The sequence below is a fragment of the Meles meles genome, chromosome 8, assembly GCF_922984935.1.
Source record: "Meles meles chromosome 8, mMelMel3.1 paternal haplotype, whole genome shotgun sequence".
NCBI lineage: Eukaryota > Metazoa > Chordata > Mammalia > Carnivora > Mustelidae > Meles > Meles meles.
The window spans coordinates 60,365,393-60,382,841 of NC_060073.1; the positions used below are offsets into that span (position 1 = coordinate 60,365,393).

The 17,449-nt window shown below is 56.2% G+C and overlaps 1 protein-coding gene across 3 annotated transcripts; it reads left to right on the forward strand.

The window, feature by feature from the left end:
• The first annotated feature begins 1,843 nt into the window (after nt 1–1,843).
• ATG16L2 (autophagy related 16 like 2) lies at nt 1,844–16,186 on the forward strand. 3 transcript variants are annotated; one of them, XM_046016440.1, is made up of 18 exons: nt 1,844–2,101; nt 3,995–4,094; nt 4,923–5,025; nt 8,723–8,796; nt 9,037–9,288; nt 9,417–9,482; nt 9,763–9,876; nt 10,908–10,970; nt 11,554–11,662; nt 11,999–12,104; nt 12,770–12,840; nt 13,155–13,226; nt 13,344–13,464; nt 13,793–13,898; nt 14,560–14,709; nt 14,943–14,990; nt 15,134–15,235; nt 15,373–16,186. In XM_046016440.1, exons 1-18 carry the CDS (start codon nt 1,984–1,986, stop codon nt 15,458–15,460), a joined length of 1,863 nt encoding a protein of 620 aa, XP_045872396.1. In that variant the 5' UTR covers nt 1,844–1,983; the 3' UTR covers nt 15,461–16,186. The 3 variants fall into 3 exon arrangements, with proteins under 3 accessions (XP_045872396.1, XP_045872397.1, XP_045872398.1); XM_046016441.1 differs by having other exon boundaries at nt 1,979–2,101; nt 3,973–4,094; XM_046016442.1 differs by lacking the exons at nt 1,844–2,101; nt 3,995–4,094 and adding an exon at nt 4,687–4,696 and having other exon boundaries at nt 4,927–5,025.
• Nucleotides 16,187–17,449: the final 1,263 nt, after the last annotated feature.

Here is a 17,449-nt window from a genome sequence, read left to right on the forward strand (position 1 = left end):
CATTAGGTCTCCAAATTATGATTTAGTCACTTTTTACATATATTGTCATCAAATCATGTTTTTCTTACATAATGATGAATGAAACAGCATGTTAAATGTGAAAAATAGGAATGTGTCGTCATATGCATGTTATCTAAGATTTTAACTGAACTTTATAACATAATCTCTTATATTCTAAAGATAGAAGATAAATATTTTTAGTCAAAAGCAATCACTTCTTTATCCTATTATTGAAAAATGACAAATGATTTCAAATTTCCTAGGAGTATTTTGTGAGTCAAAAGAGGGTCAGGAACCCCTCACCCCAAAACAACTCCTCACTTGAGAGAAATACCACCTCTGCTCCTCACCGCCAAGCAAAGCCCTGTTAACACATTCTTCAGTGCATACAGACTCATGACGGTGTCTCCAGGCACCTCAAAGCCAGACAGTCCTAAAAGGAATTCTTCACTGTCACCAACAAGCTCTGGGTCTCCAAGGTCATGGAGTCTCTGGGCATGCCTTCTGGAAACTGTTACTACCTACACTCGCTCAGCTAGCCTTGGAATGTGGCTCAGGTCAGAAAGGCCTTCACTCAGTGAAGGGGCAGGAAAGTTTTCCCAGAGGAGGTGGCCCATGAGTAGGAGTCAGGAGGACTAGAGGAGAAGGTATTCCAAAGGAGCTTGTGCAAGGGAAATGTGGGGGACTGAGCTCAGCTCATGGTGGTTTCAAAGCATAGCAGGGGTACATTATCCTGGGGTGTCACTGGCATTTACTGCCTTCCAACTCCTGCCACCCATCCCACCACGCACATCTCAAAAGACCCGTCACCTCCAGGGCCTGTGCGGCTCCCCTAACCGCGATTTCTCTCCGTTTCCGCGGGATAGACAGGTCTGCAGTCACTCGCCGAGAGCAGAATGAGGCTGGGTCTGGTGAATCTCTCCTTTCATTCTTCACACCCGGCGTGTCCACAGAGCTCTGGACAGGGGTCATGCTGGACACGGTTTTATCACAGTTCCCTGCAACCCATGGTTCACCGTCAAGTGTACCTGCAGGAGGAGGAGGTGCTGCTACTCCCCAAGAGGCCGCCCCACGAGAGCGAACGGTTGAGCCTGGAGACAGAACACCGGGCTGCGGGCCAGGTTAGCCGCCCGCTCCTGTGCAACCTCAGGCCAGCTGCTTCTCCCTTCTGGGCCAGGGATTGCCAGGTGGAATCAGCTGCAGGGCTTCGATCTCGGGGATCTCTATTTTCTGCGAAGAACTGAGCGCCTAAACCGTGCTCTGCACAGGAGGTCTTCTGCTTCTAGCCCTTCCACGAGTTTCCGTCCCCTGGGAGTTTTTATACCATCAGACTTCTGCACTCGCTCTTCCCGCCGCCTGGAACCCTTTCCTCTTTCCTCCCGGCCAGCACCGACCTATGGCAGCCCTCCCGTTCCAACTCAAACGCCGTCACGTCCGAAAGCGGCGCCTCTTCCCCTCAGCCCCTTCCTCCTCCGCGCTTCAGCTCGCCGTCACGCCGTGCAGGCCTCGTGTCTGCGTCGCCTCCCCTCGCGGATCCGGAACGCCTCCAGGGCAGGGTCCGCGTGTGAGGGGTCTCTAGGTCCCTAGCTCAGGGCGCGCCCGGGCCGCAGGGTCCGTCGGCGACGTCGGTCACTTCCCGACGCGGTCTCGGCGCCGAGGGGTTAAGGACCCGGACAGGGCGGCCGGCCGAGAGCGCGCGCACAGGCGTGGGGGAAGCCGCCCCGGAGGCCGCGACCTCCGCCCCGGGTCACGGCGGCGCACGTAGGTGAGAACTTCTGGAGGGGCCCTGGGACGGCTTCCCAGTACATCTGCGCGGCTTTCCACAACCCCCCCCCCCCCCCCCCCCCCCCGGCGGACGCTCTTAGCGCGATCTGGGGAGTCCCCGCCGCGGCCGGCCGCGACGTCACGGAGTCCCCCAGAGGCCCCGCCCGGGTCGCGCCTCCTTCCCTGGGAGCAGCGCGCGGTGAGGGCGGGACAGCGGCTATGGCGGGGTCCGGGCCCCTCGGCGTGCCGGCCGCCCGCTGGAAACGCCACATAGTGCGGCAGCTTCGGCAGCGGGACCGCGCGCAGAAGGTCGTCTTCCTGGAGCTGGTGCCGGCCTGTGAGTGCGCCGCGGGGGCCGTGCAAGACGGCAATGGAGGGAACGGGGATCCGGGCGCGGGAACAGGGGGTTGTCCGGCTCCTCGGGCTGAGAGCCGCGTGCGGAACATCCTTCTCGCCTCGGGATCCGTGGGCCTGGGGGGGGTCCCTCTTTCTGTTACGCTCCAACTCTGAGTAGCCTACGTTCCTGTCCTTTCCAGTCCGGACTGCTTAGAGCCCCTTCCAGGACCGAGCTCCCCCCGGTGCTCCTGCCCCCCTCGCCCCTCAGGGCCCGCCTCTCCCGGACTGGGTTTCCCCGAGCACGGGTTTGTTAGCTAGTGTTGTTTTTTTAAGGGTCTCTTATGCTCCCCCACTCCCGGGGCAGTTCCCAAGGTACAACCTAGTCGATCCACTTGGTCCCTGTCACCCAGTGAAAGAACTCCGAGAGCAGCTGCTTCTAAACTCTGAATCTCTAAGGAGAAAGTTCAGAGTCTCAGGCTTTGCCACTGCTAAGTGATCCTGGTTCAGGTTTTTGGAGCATCTCTGTGCTTGGGCAACCCCAGCCTGAGGGAGAAACAGGGGGCTCCAGGCTGCTGGCTGAGACCAAGAAGTCATACTTAGGTGTTTCTGTAGGGTGGGGCGCGGTAGGGGGCTGGTCAGGAGTGGGTAGGGCAGTTCAAGCCAGGGTGAACAGGTGCATCTGTGTAAGTGCACCTGGTCATTCGAGGTTGTATGTCCAGGGTCATGGTTGGGGGGATTACAGCCACTATCCCACCAGCTCCAACACTGGTCCTAATTTTGGCTGCTGCTTAACTATCTCTCCCCTTATCCCCTAAACTGAATTTACAGCTCTTGTCCTGGGCCATTTCCCTGCAACCCTCTAGGCTGCTGGTCCTCTCCCTCAGGGATGTGAGGCCAGCCTCTTGCCTCCAGGCAGCCTCACTTATCCACTGCTCTGATGGACAATGGAACCATCCAATTTGAGGGAGAAGTTACCCCTGTCCCCCAAGAGCTGCAGTCCGTGAGACTGGAGAGACCCAGAGGGCTGAGATCAGACATAATGAAGCTCCAGTTTTCTATGTGGTCTAGGGTGGGTTGTAAGCTTCAGATTTTTCACCAATAAATTGGGCAAAATGGCATCTTCTTTAGATTTGCTAGGGGAGGGGGCAGTGCAGTGCCCTGGGGGCTGGGGTGGGGTTTTGTGTGAGAACTAGGCCAGTGACCCCAGCTGAGGTGACAGGCGGGACACTGGGTGAAGGAAGGGAGCTGAGGAGCTAGGCCTGGGCTTACCACACACTGCCCCCCCCCCCCCGGAACTGGCGAGAAAAGAGGAAGTGAGTGTGGTGGGGGTGGACGGAGATATTCCAGGGTCTGTAGCAAAAACTACCAAATTCAAGAAGGTCTGTTGCTCAAGGACTTTCTCTTCTGGCATGGGGGAACCTTACCCCAACCCTGGGGAAGACACGATTGTTTTTCAGAGTAGAAAGTTAGAGCCCCTGGAAGGGAAGTAATTTGTCAAAGGCCAAGGCAGGTGGAGCTGGGTTTATTTCATCACTCTTTGGGGCAAAGACTTGCTGTGGGGCAAGGCTGAATCAATCTCTGGCCCCTTCCTTCCCTCAGGATCCACAGGGGTCAGTGAGGCCAGCCATCTCCTTCCTCTGCAGTGGTTGTCTTTCTTTGTCTTCCCCTGGGAGGACCTGTGGGCAGGTACTGGGTCCAGGAGGCTGTGCCCGGGCTGCAGGTCTTGGGAGAGCTCACAAACACCTTCAGGCAGAGGCCAGAGTCCAGCCTGCCAGCAGCCATGCCATTCTGCATCCCTGGGCTCCACCTACAGCCCTCCCAGCCAGAGAGGTAGGCCTGGAGTCTGCTGGAAATTGTTTTTCTCTGTCCCAGGCTCAGCCTCTTGTACTCCTAGATAACCGTCTCCTAGAGAAGTCTGAGTTGCTGGCCTGGATCTCAGAGAAGCTGCAGCCAGAGCCAAATGATGTCACTCCCACTACCCTGCAGGGCCCCTGGTGAGTGTAAGTGTTCCTGGGTACAATGGGCTGCCTATGCCTGGGCCCTGCCCCCACTATGCTGGGTTCATTTTCTCCAAGGCATCTCACTGGTCCGTAGGTGCTCCCCAGGGGAGGGAGGAGGTGGGCTTTTGAACCTTCCTCCACACCAGCTGCTTAGAAGGTCCTTTCTCCACCACATTTCTCAGTCCTTCTCTGTATTTGTCTCATCTCTTCCCTTCCCACCCCACACTCCTGCCTTTTCCCCTCCTCTTTTTTTGTCTCCCTAATCCTTAACCTGATGCCTAAAGGAAAGGTCTTGCTATATACTCCAAAGGGAGAGTGAAGATGAGAACCAGGAGTGGGTTGGGCCTCAGAGCTGGGAGGTGCTTCTTCTTTTCTTTTTTTAAAATAAAGATTAATCAGTTTGACAGAGAGAGCTCACTCGTGTGCACACACACACACAAGCAGGGGGAGTGACACGCAAAGTGAGAGGGAGAAGCTGGGTTCCGTGGAGCAGCAGCAGGCAGCGTGATGTGGGGCTTGGTCCCAGGACCCTGGGATCATGACCTGAGCTGAAGGCAGACGCTCAACTGACTGAGCCACCCAGGTGCCCCTGGGAGGTGCTTCTGAAAGAGGGTCTTAGCTAGGGAACCCAAGGCCTGGGGAAATCCCAGAGCAGGGGAGTCATGGGCAGTTCCAGTTTCGGGACACTTGCTCTTTCCTCTACTGGCTTTCTGGCTTCCACCTTCCTTAGGACAAAGTTCATGGTTTTGGTTTCAGGCTTTTTGCGTTCATCCTGTGGGTGAACGGAGGGACAATGAACACCATTCTCTTATTGGCTGGCAGGGAGGAGGACTCAGAGCATGACTCAGATGAAGTCCCATCACCAACCACTCTGAGGGTGAAGTGGCAAGAGGAGGAGGAGGGGCTCCGGCGGGTCTGTGGCAAGGTAGGCTGGGCAGAGGTCTGAGAGAGAATGGCCTGGGGCCAGAATCCAGGACTCTGGGGGCAAGGGGATGTGGTCCAAGGGGTCCAGCAAGTGAGGGACATTTCCCAGGCTCAGTGCCACAGTGCTCTCCAGCTTGGTACTGGCAACCCAGGCAGAGGTGGTCTCCAGCAGCAGCTAGAGGATGTGAGGTGAGAGCTCAGAGAGGAGTAGGAGGTGCACAAGGCCAGATGACGTCTGTTCCCCCTTCCAGATGGTCCGGCTGCTCTGTTTGCATCCTGCTCCCCCAACCCCGGAGCCTGGCTCTGGCTGATGCACCGTGCACATGGGCAGACTAGATGAGCACGGTGGCCCCCCATCACGGCAGGGGGTGCTGCTTCCACCCAACACTGCTGCCCCCACCCTGTGGGGTGTCTTGGCTTCGGTTTTGCCACATTGTCCTGGTTTTCTTCTCTTTTCTGTAGCAGTTGCTTTTGCACTTCCTTCTCTGGTTCCTTTCTCCCTCCCTTTCAATGCGGGTGTTCCCTGGAGCTTGGGTGGCTTCACAGACTCCTGTCACCTCAAAGACTGTTTGCTGCTTCCAAGACCTGTTTCTGGCCCAGCCTTCTCTCCTGAGCACCACACTCTTTGGTCAGCAAAAAGTCAGATTCACCTTCTCCCCCATGGTACGTGGCCAGCCGCATATGGAGAGGGGACACCTGTAGGTGCTGGGCTAAGCCTTGTTTCAGCTAATCGTCCGCAACTCTAGGGCAGGAATTGGAGGCTTAGAGAAGTGCGGCCAGGATTTGTACTTCCTCCCACACGAACCTGCCTTCTGTGATCTCCATTCATTCTTTCAACAAAGATTTATTGGCAGTTGTCATATCCAAGGCACAGGATAAGAACAAGACCCGGCCCCAGGGAGCTTCCAGTCCAGTGGAGGATACCGATAGGCCATAAACATGTGTCTGGTGACAGCATGCCACGTTACTTGCCCAACAACTGTGGGAGTGGGGCTCGAACCCAGTGAGAGCCTCTCCCTCAGAGCCCCTGTTGCAGCCTGACATTTGAGGCACTTTCTGGGCTGTGTGATCCTCAAGGCCTGGGATGCCTTTGGTTTGCTTCCACTTAACTCTGGGGTTTGTCTCCACAGTCCATGCTAGTGAATATTTGTAGACTAAATGATGGATGAGGTAGACCCTCCACCCCAACTGGTAGTCACCGGCTGGAAACTGAGGGGGCATCTCTGGTCCCTCCTGGCCCTTCATCCTGAGCTAGTAGTCGTCAGTTCATGGACTGCCTCCAAACCCATCAACTCTGTTGGCATGGCCCAAGTTACCCTCAACTCTTCCTGGATGACGCCTCCCTTGGCACTCCCATCCATTCTCCATACAGCACTCACAGCGAGAAAGAGAGATACGTGTGTGTATGTACGTATGTATACACACACACACACACACACACACACACACACATTTTTAAGTAGCCTCCATGCCCAGTGTGGGGCTTGAACTCACAACTTAGCATCCCATGCTGTACCATCTGAGCCAGGCAGGCGCCCCCGAGTGATATATTTTACTAACAAAAAGATCACCCTTAAAAAAAGACAATACAGACATACAAGGTTGTGAACATTTCAAGAGAACAGAAGCCCATCGAGTAAAGAAGTGGAACCCCCTTCACTATCTCTCCCATTGTCAGCTTCGTATACAACTTCCAGAGCCCTTTAGCCTTCCGAGTGGAGTTCTCCAGCCTCCTGCCACTCTCCCTGTCTCTGAACTCATAGTCCCCTTTGTCTGGGACACCTCAACAAACCCCCTTAGCACTTCCTCCCTGGCCCAATGGCTCCCAGTCAGTTCCCATTGGATGTGCAGGGAATGGGGAGTGGCTTTTTCTTTAATTCTTAGTACTGTTTCAGATATTGCAACAAGCATATACCATTATCATTAACTTATTGGGGGAGGGAATAGTTATAGGAAGTTGCAAACATTGGCTGCTTCTTATGTAACTATAGTACACACAATCAGGAAACTGATATTGGTATGAGATGTACATGTATTTCTTTTTTTTTTTTTAAGATTTTATTTATTTATTTGACAGAGCGAGATCACAAGTAGGCAGAGAGGCAGGCAGAGAGAGAGAGGAAGAAGCAGGCTCCCCACCAAGCAGAGAGCCCAATGCAGGACTTGATCCCAGGACCCTGAGATCATGACCCAAGCCAGAGGCAGAGGCCCAACCCACTAAGCCATTCAGGTGCCCTGAGACGTACATGTATTTCTTTGTCATGGTGTCCCCTATGTAGATGTGTGTGACCAGCAATATACAGCACTATTTCATCACCACAAAGATCTCCCTCTTGCTACCCTTTTTGGCCACAACTCACCCCTCTCCCCCAACGATCCCTAACCCTGCAACCAACCACTCATCTGTTTTCCATTTCTATTATTTGGATTTTGAAAAACCTCCCCCAAAATACTGTGTCACAAAATAGCAATGAAAGGAAATGACAGGCAAGGAAGGAGAAGTGGAGGTCAGATTGCTCCATGGTGAAAGGAATTACAAACGTTATCGGTTGGGCCAGCTAGAAAGGTAGGCAGGTGTGGGAGCACTCACACAGGGAGGTGTGTCAGTGCAGGGGAGCAGCCCTGGCCTTGCCCCTCAATCCGTCCCTCACCAAGCCCATGTGAGAAGAACACAGGAACAAGTTAGCAACCAGAGCCCTAGCCTTGGTTATTTCCTCATGTTCCTCTTGTCACACTGGTAGGAATTTCTTCGCCTGAAGTCTGTCTCTTCCACTGACCCCTCAGCTCTAAAAAGTGGGACCCGACCTTCCTCTCTGTGGCTTTCCCAGCTCTTGGTTGAAGGATGGCTGAATGAGGCAGGGACATAGATGAGCTGAACTTTACCCCCACTCTTGGGCTGGGGGCAGCTCCAGTATTCAGTCTGGCCTCCGTGCTCCCACAGCCCATTCTTGTTATTGCCCTGTGTCTCTGCTTAGGGCTCCTGGTTGCTCTCTAGAATCTATGCTTGGGTAGGCCAGGGGTAGAGCGTGGGGAACAGAGCCCACATCCCTTGAACCTTTCCTGTGGACCTCTCCTGTACTTGGGGCATCATGTTAGGTGGCCTGCCACTTGGCTGTGTAACTTTGTCAAGACACATAACCTCTCTGTGCCAGTGTCCTTGACTGTAAAATGGAGAAAATGGCAGTACCTACCTCCTGCTGTTGTTATGGTGATTAAAAGAGTTAGTATATAAATAAATAAATAAAAACTTTAGGGAAAAAAAAAGAGTTAGTATGTATGTAGTACTCAGAACAGAGGCATGACACACATGTGCTCTGTAAACATTTGCTATTATCTGAAATATTACTCCTCGTAATAGTTCTACATTCCCCGAGGAGGGAAAGTACTATCATTCCCACTTTACAGGTGAGGAAACGGCAGGTTCAGAGAGGTTAAATGACTACCCTGGGGTCACAGAGAAAATAAGTGGCACTGCCAGTACCGAAACTTAGCTGTTAGACTCCAGAGCCTAAGGCCCTTTCACTGTTGCACGAAAACAACAGTGCGTTCCCCTGCACGATCCTAAGCTGTCTGAGCCTCTGCTTCCAGTTCAGTAAGGCGGCGGGTGGCTGGAGTAGCAGACTGTTCCACTGGTGTCCGGCCGGGAAGGCGCGGTGGGAGCCCCATCTAGGCGCTCCCGCCCCCCTCCCGCCCCCTAGATGTCCTACCAGGTGGTGGAGAAGAGCGCTGCCCTGGGCGCCCTGGAGTCGACGCTGGAGGAGCGGCAAAGCAGGTAGGCGCGGGCCAGCGCGAGGGGGGATCGCGCCCATCTCTGGGTGGCTCGGGGCCATCTCTGCCGGGGAAGGAGGGACGGGGTGCTCCTGAGTGTCTGCAGCACGGCCCGAGAACTTTCCTTACCTAGTTGGTTGGAGGCTTGGCTTAGCCACCTGCCTGGCCGCATGGGAGGGACCAGTGTGTCCCATCTCTGAGACCGGCGCCACCGCGCGGTGACGCAGGGTCCCCTCTCCCGCAGGCTGGCGGCTCTGGAGGCGCACGTGGCGGAGCTGCAGGAGGCGCGGGCGCGGCACGCGCGGCAAGTGGACGCACAGCGGGAGCTGAATGCAGCGCAGCGGGCAGCCTACGAGGAGCTGCGCGCGCACGCGAGGCTCCAGGAGGCTGCCCTGCGCAGGCTGGAGGAGGAGGCGCGGGACCTGCTCGAGCGGCTCGTGCAGCGCAAGGCGCGCGCCGCCGCGGAGCGCAACCTGCGCCTCGAGCGCCACGAGAAGTGAGCGCGCTTGGCCCCGCCCCTCGGAGGCGCGCCCCTGTGGGGGGTGGTCACGGTCCGCGCGGCACTTCTGCGTGCGGAGTCGCGTCGGGCCGGGGTCGGGCTCTCTGGATGCTTCTCTCCTCCAGGGCCAAGCAGGCGCGGGTGTCCTTGGAGCTAAAGAAGGCTGCCAAGCGGACGGTCAGCATCAGCGAGTAAGAGTGGGGATGTGCCTGGTCCTGTCCGCCCAGCCTCGGCCCCGCGGTTCTAAGGGACCCTTTTTCTCAGGGCTCTGCCTGCAAATCTGCCGCGCCCCAAACCCGGTCCGCATGAGACCCCCGCGTAGACTGAGTCCACAGGACACGTGCGGACTCCTGTGTTCTGGCTGTCTGCCCATCGCACATGCACCCACACCGAACCCTCTTCGCAGTGTTGTGCACTGGAGGCAGGGGGTGCTGGTCCCTTGACCTTCCTGAGTTTCACTCCCTCTCCCAGGAGCCCAAACAGTGTAGGCCAGGGGATCAGAGAGGAGGCTGAGACTCTGGCCCCAACTGCTGAGCCCCTATCCCTGAAGAGTGAGGCTGGTGACAAGTGGAAGAGACCCTTCAGGTGAGGACTGTCCCAGGGCTCTGAGCTGGGCTGAGCTCTTGGGCTGAGAGGAATTTGGGGAGAGGCTGTAGTACAGCTCAGACCTCCCAGGACGGGTCTGATCTCCAGTGCCTGTAGCTTGGGGTCATTGCCACCTTAGGGACCCCAACGCCTCTTTCTCCCTTTCTCAGGACCAGAGCTCTGGGGGTGGGGGTGGGTGAATGGGTATCACCAGCAGGGAACTGTGGGCAAAGCCCAGGACTCAGCTGTCACAGGCATATGTGTGTCGGCAAAGGTGTGCAAGCATGTATACTCACAGGGACATGAGAGCACATGTGTGTACAACCTTGGGGGAGCATATCAGAGTTCGTGTGAACATGTGAGCATGTATAGATGTGAGCTCTCTTGGGCTTCTGAAGCCCAAGGATTGGGGTTTCCGGCCCCTCCCCTCAGTCTCCCCCATTCGTCTCCATTTGTCTGTCATTGAAGCTGCCTTCCCCACACCCTCACTCCATTCACCAACTTGAACGCTTCTCTTTCAGCCCTTCCTTTCAGGTCACTGGTGTCTGGGCCTGGGGGCGGTGAAAGAACTCTGGGGAGGGCATGGGATGCTGGTCCCCAAAGTCCTGGCAGCCCTGGTGGGCCAAGTCATCCCAGGACACATCTTCTTCTGGACATTTTTGAGGTCACTCAGTGGGCCTAGGTTTTACCTCCCTTCATCCCCCAGCCTTGTGCTATCCCAGCTTGAGGGCATCTCACCCTTTCCCCCATATATGCCCCAGCTCAGCCTCCCCAGAACTTTTGTCAGGGGGCAGTTCTTACCATCATGGTGGAAACTTCAGGAAACTTTATTGCCAAATCCCTCCCTGCCTCCACCTTCTTGGGACTGCTGGTAGGTCATCCCGCTCTCCTGCTCATGGAGGAGCTGAGTTCTTGTCCCAGGCTCAACGGCTGTGAGCTTCAGGGTCCCCAGCAGGGTGTAGGGATGAATGGCTGCTGCCCGCACACTCCCTGGCCAGTCCCTTAGCAAGTCTCTCTTAACTCCACCCCAGATCTGCCTCTGCCACCTCCTTGACACTCTCCCGCTGTGTGGATGTGGTGAAGGAGCTTCTGGAGTAAGTGTATGTGTGCACCCATAGGTGTGTGAAGGGTATGGGCCTCTCGGACACCCGTGGCAGGCTTCTGCAGTGCAGGCTTGGTCTGTGTGTGTCCCGATCTGTCCGTGCATGTGTTGCCCAGCTGTCTGTGTGAATCTCTGCTGCCTCTCCCAGACCTCATTTCCCTCATTTCCAGGCCCTTCCTGGCTGTCCTTCACACTCTGTCCCTCAGCCGTGGTCCTCCTGGGGAACGAGGCTCTCCAGCCCGAGCCTGGATAGGAACTACTGCTCAGTTGGGAAATAGGCTAAGATGCATCAGGACTTGCTCAGGGTCCCAGAGTGGTAGCAAGGCTCAGACTGAAACCCCAGCCCAGGGGTTGCCCCACATCCACCAACTCCTCCTTGCCTCTGTGCCCTTCCCGTCTTCACCGGGACCCCTGGGGTCAGAGGCTGGGTTGGGAGCAAGCTTGCTGCCCCCCCCCCCCGGGCCATGTTCTGCCACCTGTCTTGTCTGCTTTCCATTGTTGCTGCCTCGGGAGCGTGAGACTCCCATGTCAGAAGACCTTGCGGGATGCCTTCCTCACACCTGCCCCCCACCCAGTTTCAAGAAGAGGAGAGGCCACTCGGTTGGGGGAGTTCCTGAGCAGCGATACCAGAGCATCCCTGTGTGTGTGGCTGCCCGGCCTCCTACCCAAGTGCAGGATGTGCTGGTAAGGGAGGGGCTGCACCACATGCCTGAGGCGCCTGTGTGGGGAGTGTAGGCCCCGGGGGTGCTCCACGGAGGCCAGGGAGACAAGGCTGGGCTCCTCAGCTAGAGCGCACGTTTCCTTTCCCAGCCAGTGGCAGAAGCCTCTCAGCATTTAGTAACCGGGGATGGGCTGGAGAGGGGGGTCAGGAGGCTAGGCAGGGAACTATGGGGAAGCCGCGGGGCTGACAAGACCCGATGTGTGCAGGGGTGCGTGTGAGAGCCTGTGAGTGTGTGCAGAGAGGTGCAGAGAGGTGCGTATGGTGGGGACCAGAGGCACCAGCCTCCCTTTTCCCCATAGGATGCCCACCTCTCCGAGATCAATGCTGTTTGTTTTGGTCCCAGCAGCAGCCTCCTGGCCACCGGAGGGGCTGACCGCCTCATCCAGCTCTGGAATGTTGTGGGAGGTGAGGGTTTCTCCTCTATGGGCCAACCTCGTGCTTTCTCTCCAGAGCCCACCCTCAGCTTGCTGCTTGATGGTGGAAGGTCTTAGATCTATTTGTTTACTCACATGTAACATTTCTGTGGGCAGTGGCCAGATGACCCCTTGGCAAGAGTTCTGGGCTGAGCCTCCTAGCTGCTGGGATCCAGGTCTGTGGGATGGGGAGGGCCCAGCTCAGATGGTCCCTGTTAGGGGAAGCGGGGGTCCCTTCTCATTAGATTCTGCAGGGATAGGTCCTTGAGAAGCAGGTCCCTGGGGTCCAGCAGGTGACTTCCTCTTCTGGTATCAGTTGAGCTCTCAGAACTCAGGAGATGAGTGTCAACGGTCTACCCTGTGCTTGTAGAGGCGGGTGTGGTGGGGAGTCACAGTCCTTTCCTGGAAGCTTCCTAGAGGAAGGTCTGGCCCTGGCTTGCTGTGTGACCTGGGGACAGCCCCTTCTCTCTGATCCTCTGCAGCTCTGTGAGGTCATCAGCTGCCCCCAGAGTGCCCAATGGCAGTTTGGGAAGGCACAGTCTCTAGCCCAGGCCCCCAGAATTCTTTCCTCTAACTTGGGAGAGACTAATCTTCCCAGCTCCTCCTCTTCATGTGGTTAGTGATTTCATTTCACCTGTCCTTTTCCTGGTCCCCCAGGTCATCTGGAGGCCAACCAAACCCTTGAAGGAGCTAGTGGCAGCATCACCAGTGTGGACTTCGACCCTTCGGTGAGGGGACTTACCCTCAGTGACATGGGATGCCTGTTGTGTGGGCTCCCCCACCCGGTCTCCACACTGGCCAGGTGGGGGCTCTGGGACATAAGGGAACATCATGGCTGTCCTAGAACCAGTCTGTCTGGCTGCTACACAACTCTTCCCTGGGCCTGGAGGCTGCTCTCCCTGCCTGGATGATCTGGATGGATCCCTGCCTGGATGATCTGGATGATCTAAGGCAGCCCCTGCCCCAGCTCTCTGGCCTGAGGGATGTTGCTTCTGTCTAGGTCCAGGTTAAGGGCTTTCGCCTTCCCCTTTCATCTTTCCAGGGCTCACAGGTATTAGCAGCTACTTACAATCAGGCCGCCCAGCTCTGGAAGGTGGGGGAGGTACAGTCCAAGGTAAGGCCTGACTGAGGAGGTAGCCCTGGGGGTCAGAGGTCGTGCCTTGGGCCCTGAGGGGGGTGTTATGGGGTCTTGGCCATGTCCTTGATCCATACATGGGATGGGGGTGGGCAGGAGACACTGTCTGGACACACAGACAAGGTGACGGCTGCCAAATTCAAGCTAACGAGGCACCAGGCGGTGACTGGGAGCCGAGACCGGACGGTGAAGGAGTGGGACCTCGGCCGTGCCTACTGTGAGGCCCAGCCCCTACCTCCCCCTCCCTACCTGCTGCCACCCCCAAACTGGGTCAAGGATACCTCAGCCTGTTCTCTGGGAATGGCTCTAAACTTCACAGGCATTTGGGGTGAAACCTCCCATGGGTTCTCCTCTGCCCCCCATCATGCTGCCTGGTTTCTTGGTGACCTCAGGCTTTGGGCGGGAAAACGGGACCAAGCTGGCTTCTAGTTTGGGGAGGACACGTACTCCTCTGGGGCTTTTGGACCTCAGCTTCTCTGGATGTCCTATGGGATGGCTTCCAACAACCTTTTTCTGAGGCTAGGGCTCTGCTCCTTGGTCCCCAGGCTCCAGGACCATCAATGTCCTTTCCTACTGTAATGATGTGGTGTGTGGGGACCATGTCATCATTAGTGGCCACTATGACCAGAAGATCCGGTTCTGGGACAGCAGGTGACAAGCATGGGCTGTGGGTGGTCGAGGCATGGGGACAGGCTTCCTGTGTTCTCTTTCCTTTCTCTGGCCATGCAGCCACAGAGGCACCTCAGGGAAGTGCTAGGTGTGGCCCCTTGAAGGCTCTGCTGCCTCTGGGGACCTATGGCGCCTTTTTAGTGGCTCTTGGTGCAGCTGCTGGACTCGGCCTGGGCCTCACCAACCAAAATGGAGGAGCCCCCTTTTCCACATAGTTACTATCTTTTAATCAAAGGAAACAAAATTCTTGTTGTTCTTTCACTTTAGAGCCCAGCACTGGGCTTGGGTGATTTATAAAAGCCAGTGTTGGAGCCAGCGCCAAGCCTGTCTCTGGGTCCTCCTTCTGGGTATGCGGTGACTGCTCTTGGAAACCCTCTGCTTTCTCTGACACACTGAAAGGCAGCTCTCATTGTTTTCTCTCCAGCACTTATTTTAGTGACCCAAGGGTTTCGAGGCCCAGCTTCCACTCAGAGGCTGGCTAAGTTCCTCAGGCAGGGGCTGGCCGCAGTGGGAGAAGGGAGATTAGTCAACGGTGGCCCTGGCCGCAATGATCTAAGACCCGGGGGCACCCCTTGACTTTGTTAATCCATCAGGAGTGGCCTTGGTGGGCTCTTCCTCATCCCTACCTGTTTCCAATCCTCAGGGTCCCCTGCTGCACCCAGGTCATCCCTGTGCAGGGCCGGGTCACCTCCCTGAACCTCAGCTATGACCAGCTGCATCTGCTCAGCTGTTCCCGAGATGACACGCTCAAGGTCATTGATCTTCGTGTCAGCAATATCCGCCAGGTGTTCAGGTACCTGCTCCAGGCTCCCTGACACTGTGGCTTTCGTTGGGGCAGCTGGGTTTCTTATCCTTTGTTAAAGGCCCTTCTGGACGTGTCAGTGGGGGACCCATCCTGGAGGCCCTTCCGGATCAGGGCCTGTCGAGGTGCCCCAAGCTCTCGATGGAGGGAGGAATCTCTTGAAGCTCCTGAGGGCAGGGACCGGCGGCCATGTTCATTCTGACCCCGATTCTCTGTGTCCTCAGGGCTGATGGCTTCAGGTGCGGTTCTGACTGGACCAAAGCTGTGTTCAGGTGTGTCTGTGAGAGTGCGGGCCTGTTCCTAAGTGTGCCCCACCTGACCGCGTAGGTCCTTGTCTGCATGGACACGTCTGTGTCTGCATGTGTGTGTCCTCACCTCTGGTCATCCTTTGCTTGCTCTGCTGTGGCCACTGCAGCCCGGACAGAAGTTATGCGCTAGCAGGTTCCTGGGATGGAGCCCTTTACATCTGGAATGTAGACACTGGCAAGCTGGAGGGTAGTCTGCGGGGACCCCACTGGTGAGCACGGCCCCCCACCCCCCCGCAGCAGGCTCAGAGACAGCCTCAAAATTCCCGGTTCCCATAACGAGGGGCAGAACCCAGGCTGCAGGGAGGCTTCTGATGCCTCCCTGAAGCCTGCCCCTCCCTCTCCTCAGCACTGCTATCAACGCTGTGGCCTGGTGTGCCTCGGGGAGCCATGTGGTGAGCGTGGACCAGGCCAGGAAGGTCGTGCTCTGGCGCTAGTGTCATGACTCCTCCTGCCAGGGCTGGAGCTCGAGTCTGAAGCCCAAAGCCAGAGGACAGCTTCCTACTGCTCACAGGGCTCCAGAGCAAGTGGGCCTGGGGGTTGGGGGGGTGACCCTGGGGCATTTAATGGGGAATAAGGCCTGGCAGGACCTGGCCTGTCTGTTGAAAAAAAAAAAAGTTTGTGTGTGTTGGGGGGATTACAGTATTTTTATTTGTTTTTTTTAAATCTCTGATTTCTTACTTTCTTTGACATAAGTGAAAAAAAAATTGCATCTAAACTGGTGTCTGCTTGCCTCTTTGCAGCATTCGGGTAGCAGAAGCCTTTGAGCTGGTGGCTCGAGGACACTTGGGCTTGGCCCCCTTCCTCCTGCTGCACAGAGCTGGGGCAGAGCCAGTCTGGCCTCAGTGCTATTCATGTCTGAGGAGACAGCATGAAGAAAGGCTCACAGGCAGCAAAGGGCAGTGGCTCTTGGAGCCATGGGAATTTCACCCTTGGGCCAAGCTGGTCCAGAGACCAAGCCAACACTTTGGGCCCTCCTACTTCAGGCACGCGGGGCAGGCTGAGGCTGTGGAGGGGGTGGTTGGGAGTTCCAAGGAAGGGAGCACGGGAAGTAGCCCAGAGGGGCTCTGGTGGAAAGGGTCCTAACAAACCAGAGAGTGATGTCAAGTACTTAGTACTTAGTACACCAGGCTTGTCTTTAGATGGGGGCACATTCTCGCTCTTGAGGTGGAACCCAGAACGGGTGGGGAACAGTCTGTACAGGTCTGAGTGTTGGGGAGGACAGCTGTGGGCTGGGCCTGGGTTGGGACTTCACTTATGGGGGCACCACAAGCCTCTGGAGTATAAGGCAGACCCAGCAGGGCAGAGCCTGGGCGCCCCTCTGTCAGCCTCCGGCTTGGAGGAGTCATCAGTAGGACAGCCACTGCCAGTCATAAGACAACAGAAGGGACTTCTGTCCCCGAGTGCTAGGACCTTACTGTGGAGTGCTGCTCATCTGAGATTCAAAGGCTTTACTCTGCAATTCTCAGTGTCCTTCTTTATGACCTTCCAAAGTCTCCCGGCAGTCATTGCCCTTTCCAGGGTTTGGAAGCCATTCCCAGGATGAGCAGTAGGCTGCTGAGAGCCTGAACTGCACAGCCAGGCGGTCTGTGTCAGAGTCACAGTAGCTGGGTGATTTTAAGCCGGTTCCTTAACACCTTTGTGCCTTAGTTTCCTTCTCTGTGAAAGGGGAAAATAGTAGTACTCGCCTCAGAGGGTGCCTGGGTGGCGCAGTCCAAGTGTCTGCCTCTTGGTTTCCACTTGGATTGTGAGATGAAGCCCTGCATCAGGCTCTGCGCTTAGCAGTCAGCTTGAGATTCATTCTCCCTCCCTCTCTGCCCCTTCCCCCTTTCTGTTCACACACTCTCTCTCTCAAAAAAAAAAAAAAAAAAAAAATACTCACCTCAGAACGTACTGTATGGATTCTAGGTGTTAGCATCTGTGAAGCTCTTGGCATAGGCCAAAGGGCACGTGTTGATTAAATACCCAGTCTATACTCTGCTGACTCTCCGGGCACTGCTCTTGGCCCAGCTGTCCCCTGGGCTCTAGGTGACATGCCTACCTGCCTCCCAGACATCATCTCCCCTGACATAAGTGTCTCTTCCCTTTCTGCCCCACATCCCCAGCACCAGGGGCTGGAGCCATTGTGTCTAACTTTAACCTAGCTGCAACGCAGGCCCCCCTCTAGTCTTGCTGTGTCTCCAGCCAGGCCCCTCGTCGTGGCCAGAGTGACTTTCTAAGGTATCCTGATCACAGATACAACCCTTTCAAGTTCCCAGGCTGCCTGCAGAGAAGCTGCTTGGCATTAAATCCAAACCCCTTAGGAGTGCGCCCGCTGACCTCAGCTGCATTTTCATTTCCTTGCTACTCTGAATGTGCTTTGCACATTGATTTTTCTCTCTGCCCAGAATGTTCTTCCCTCCCAGCCCCCAATTCAAATGTGTCTT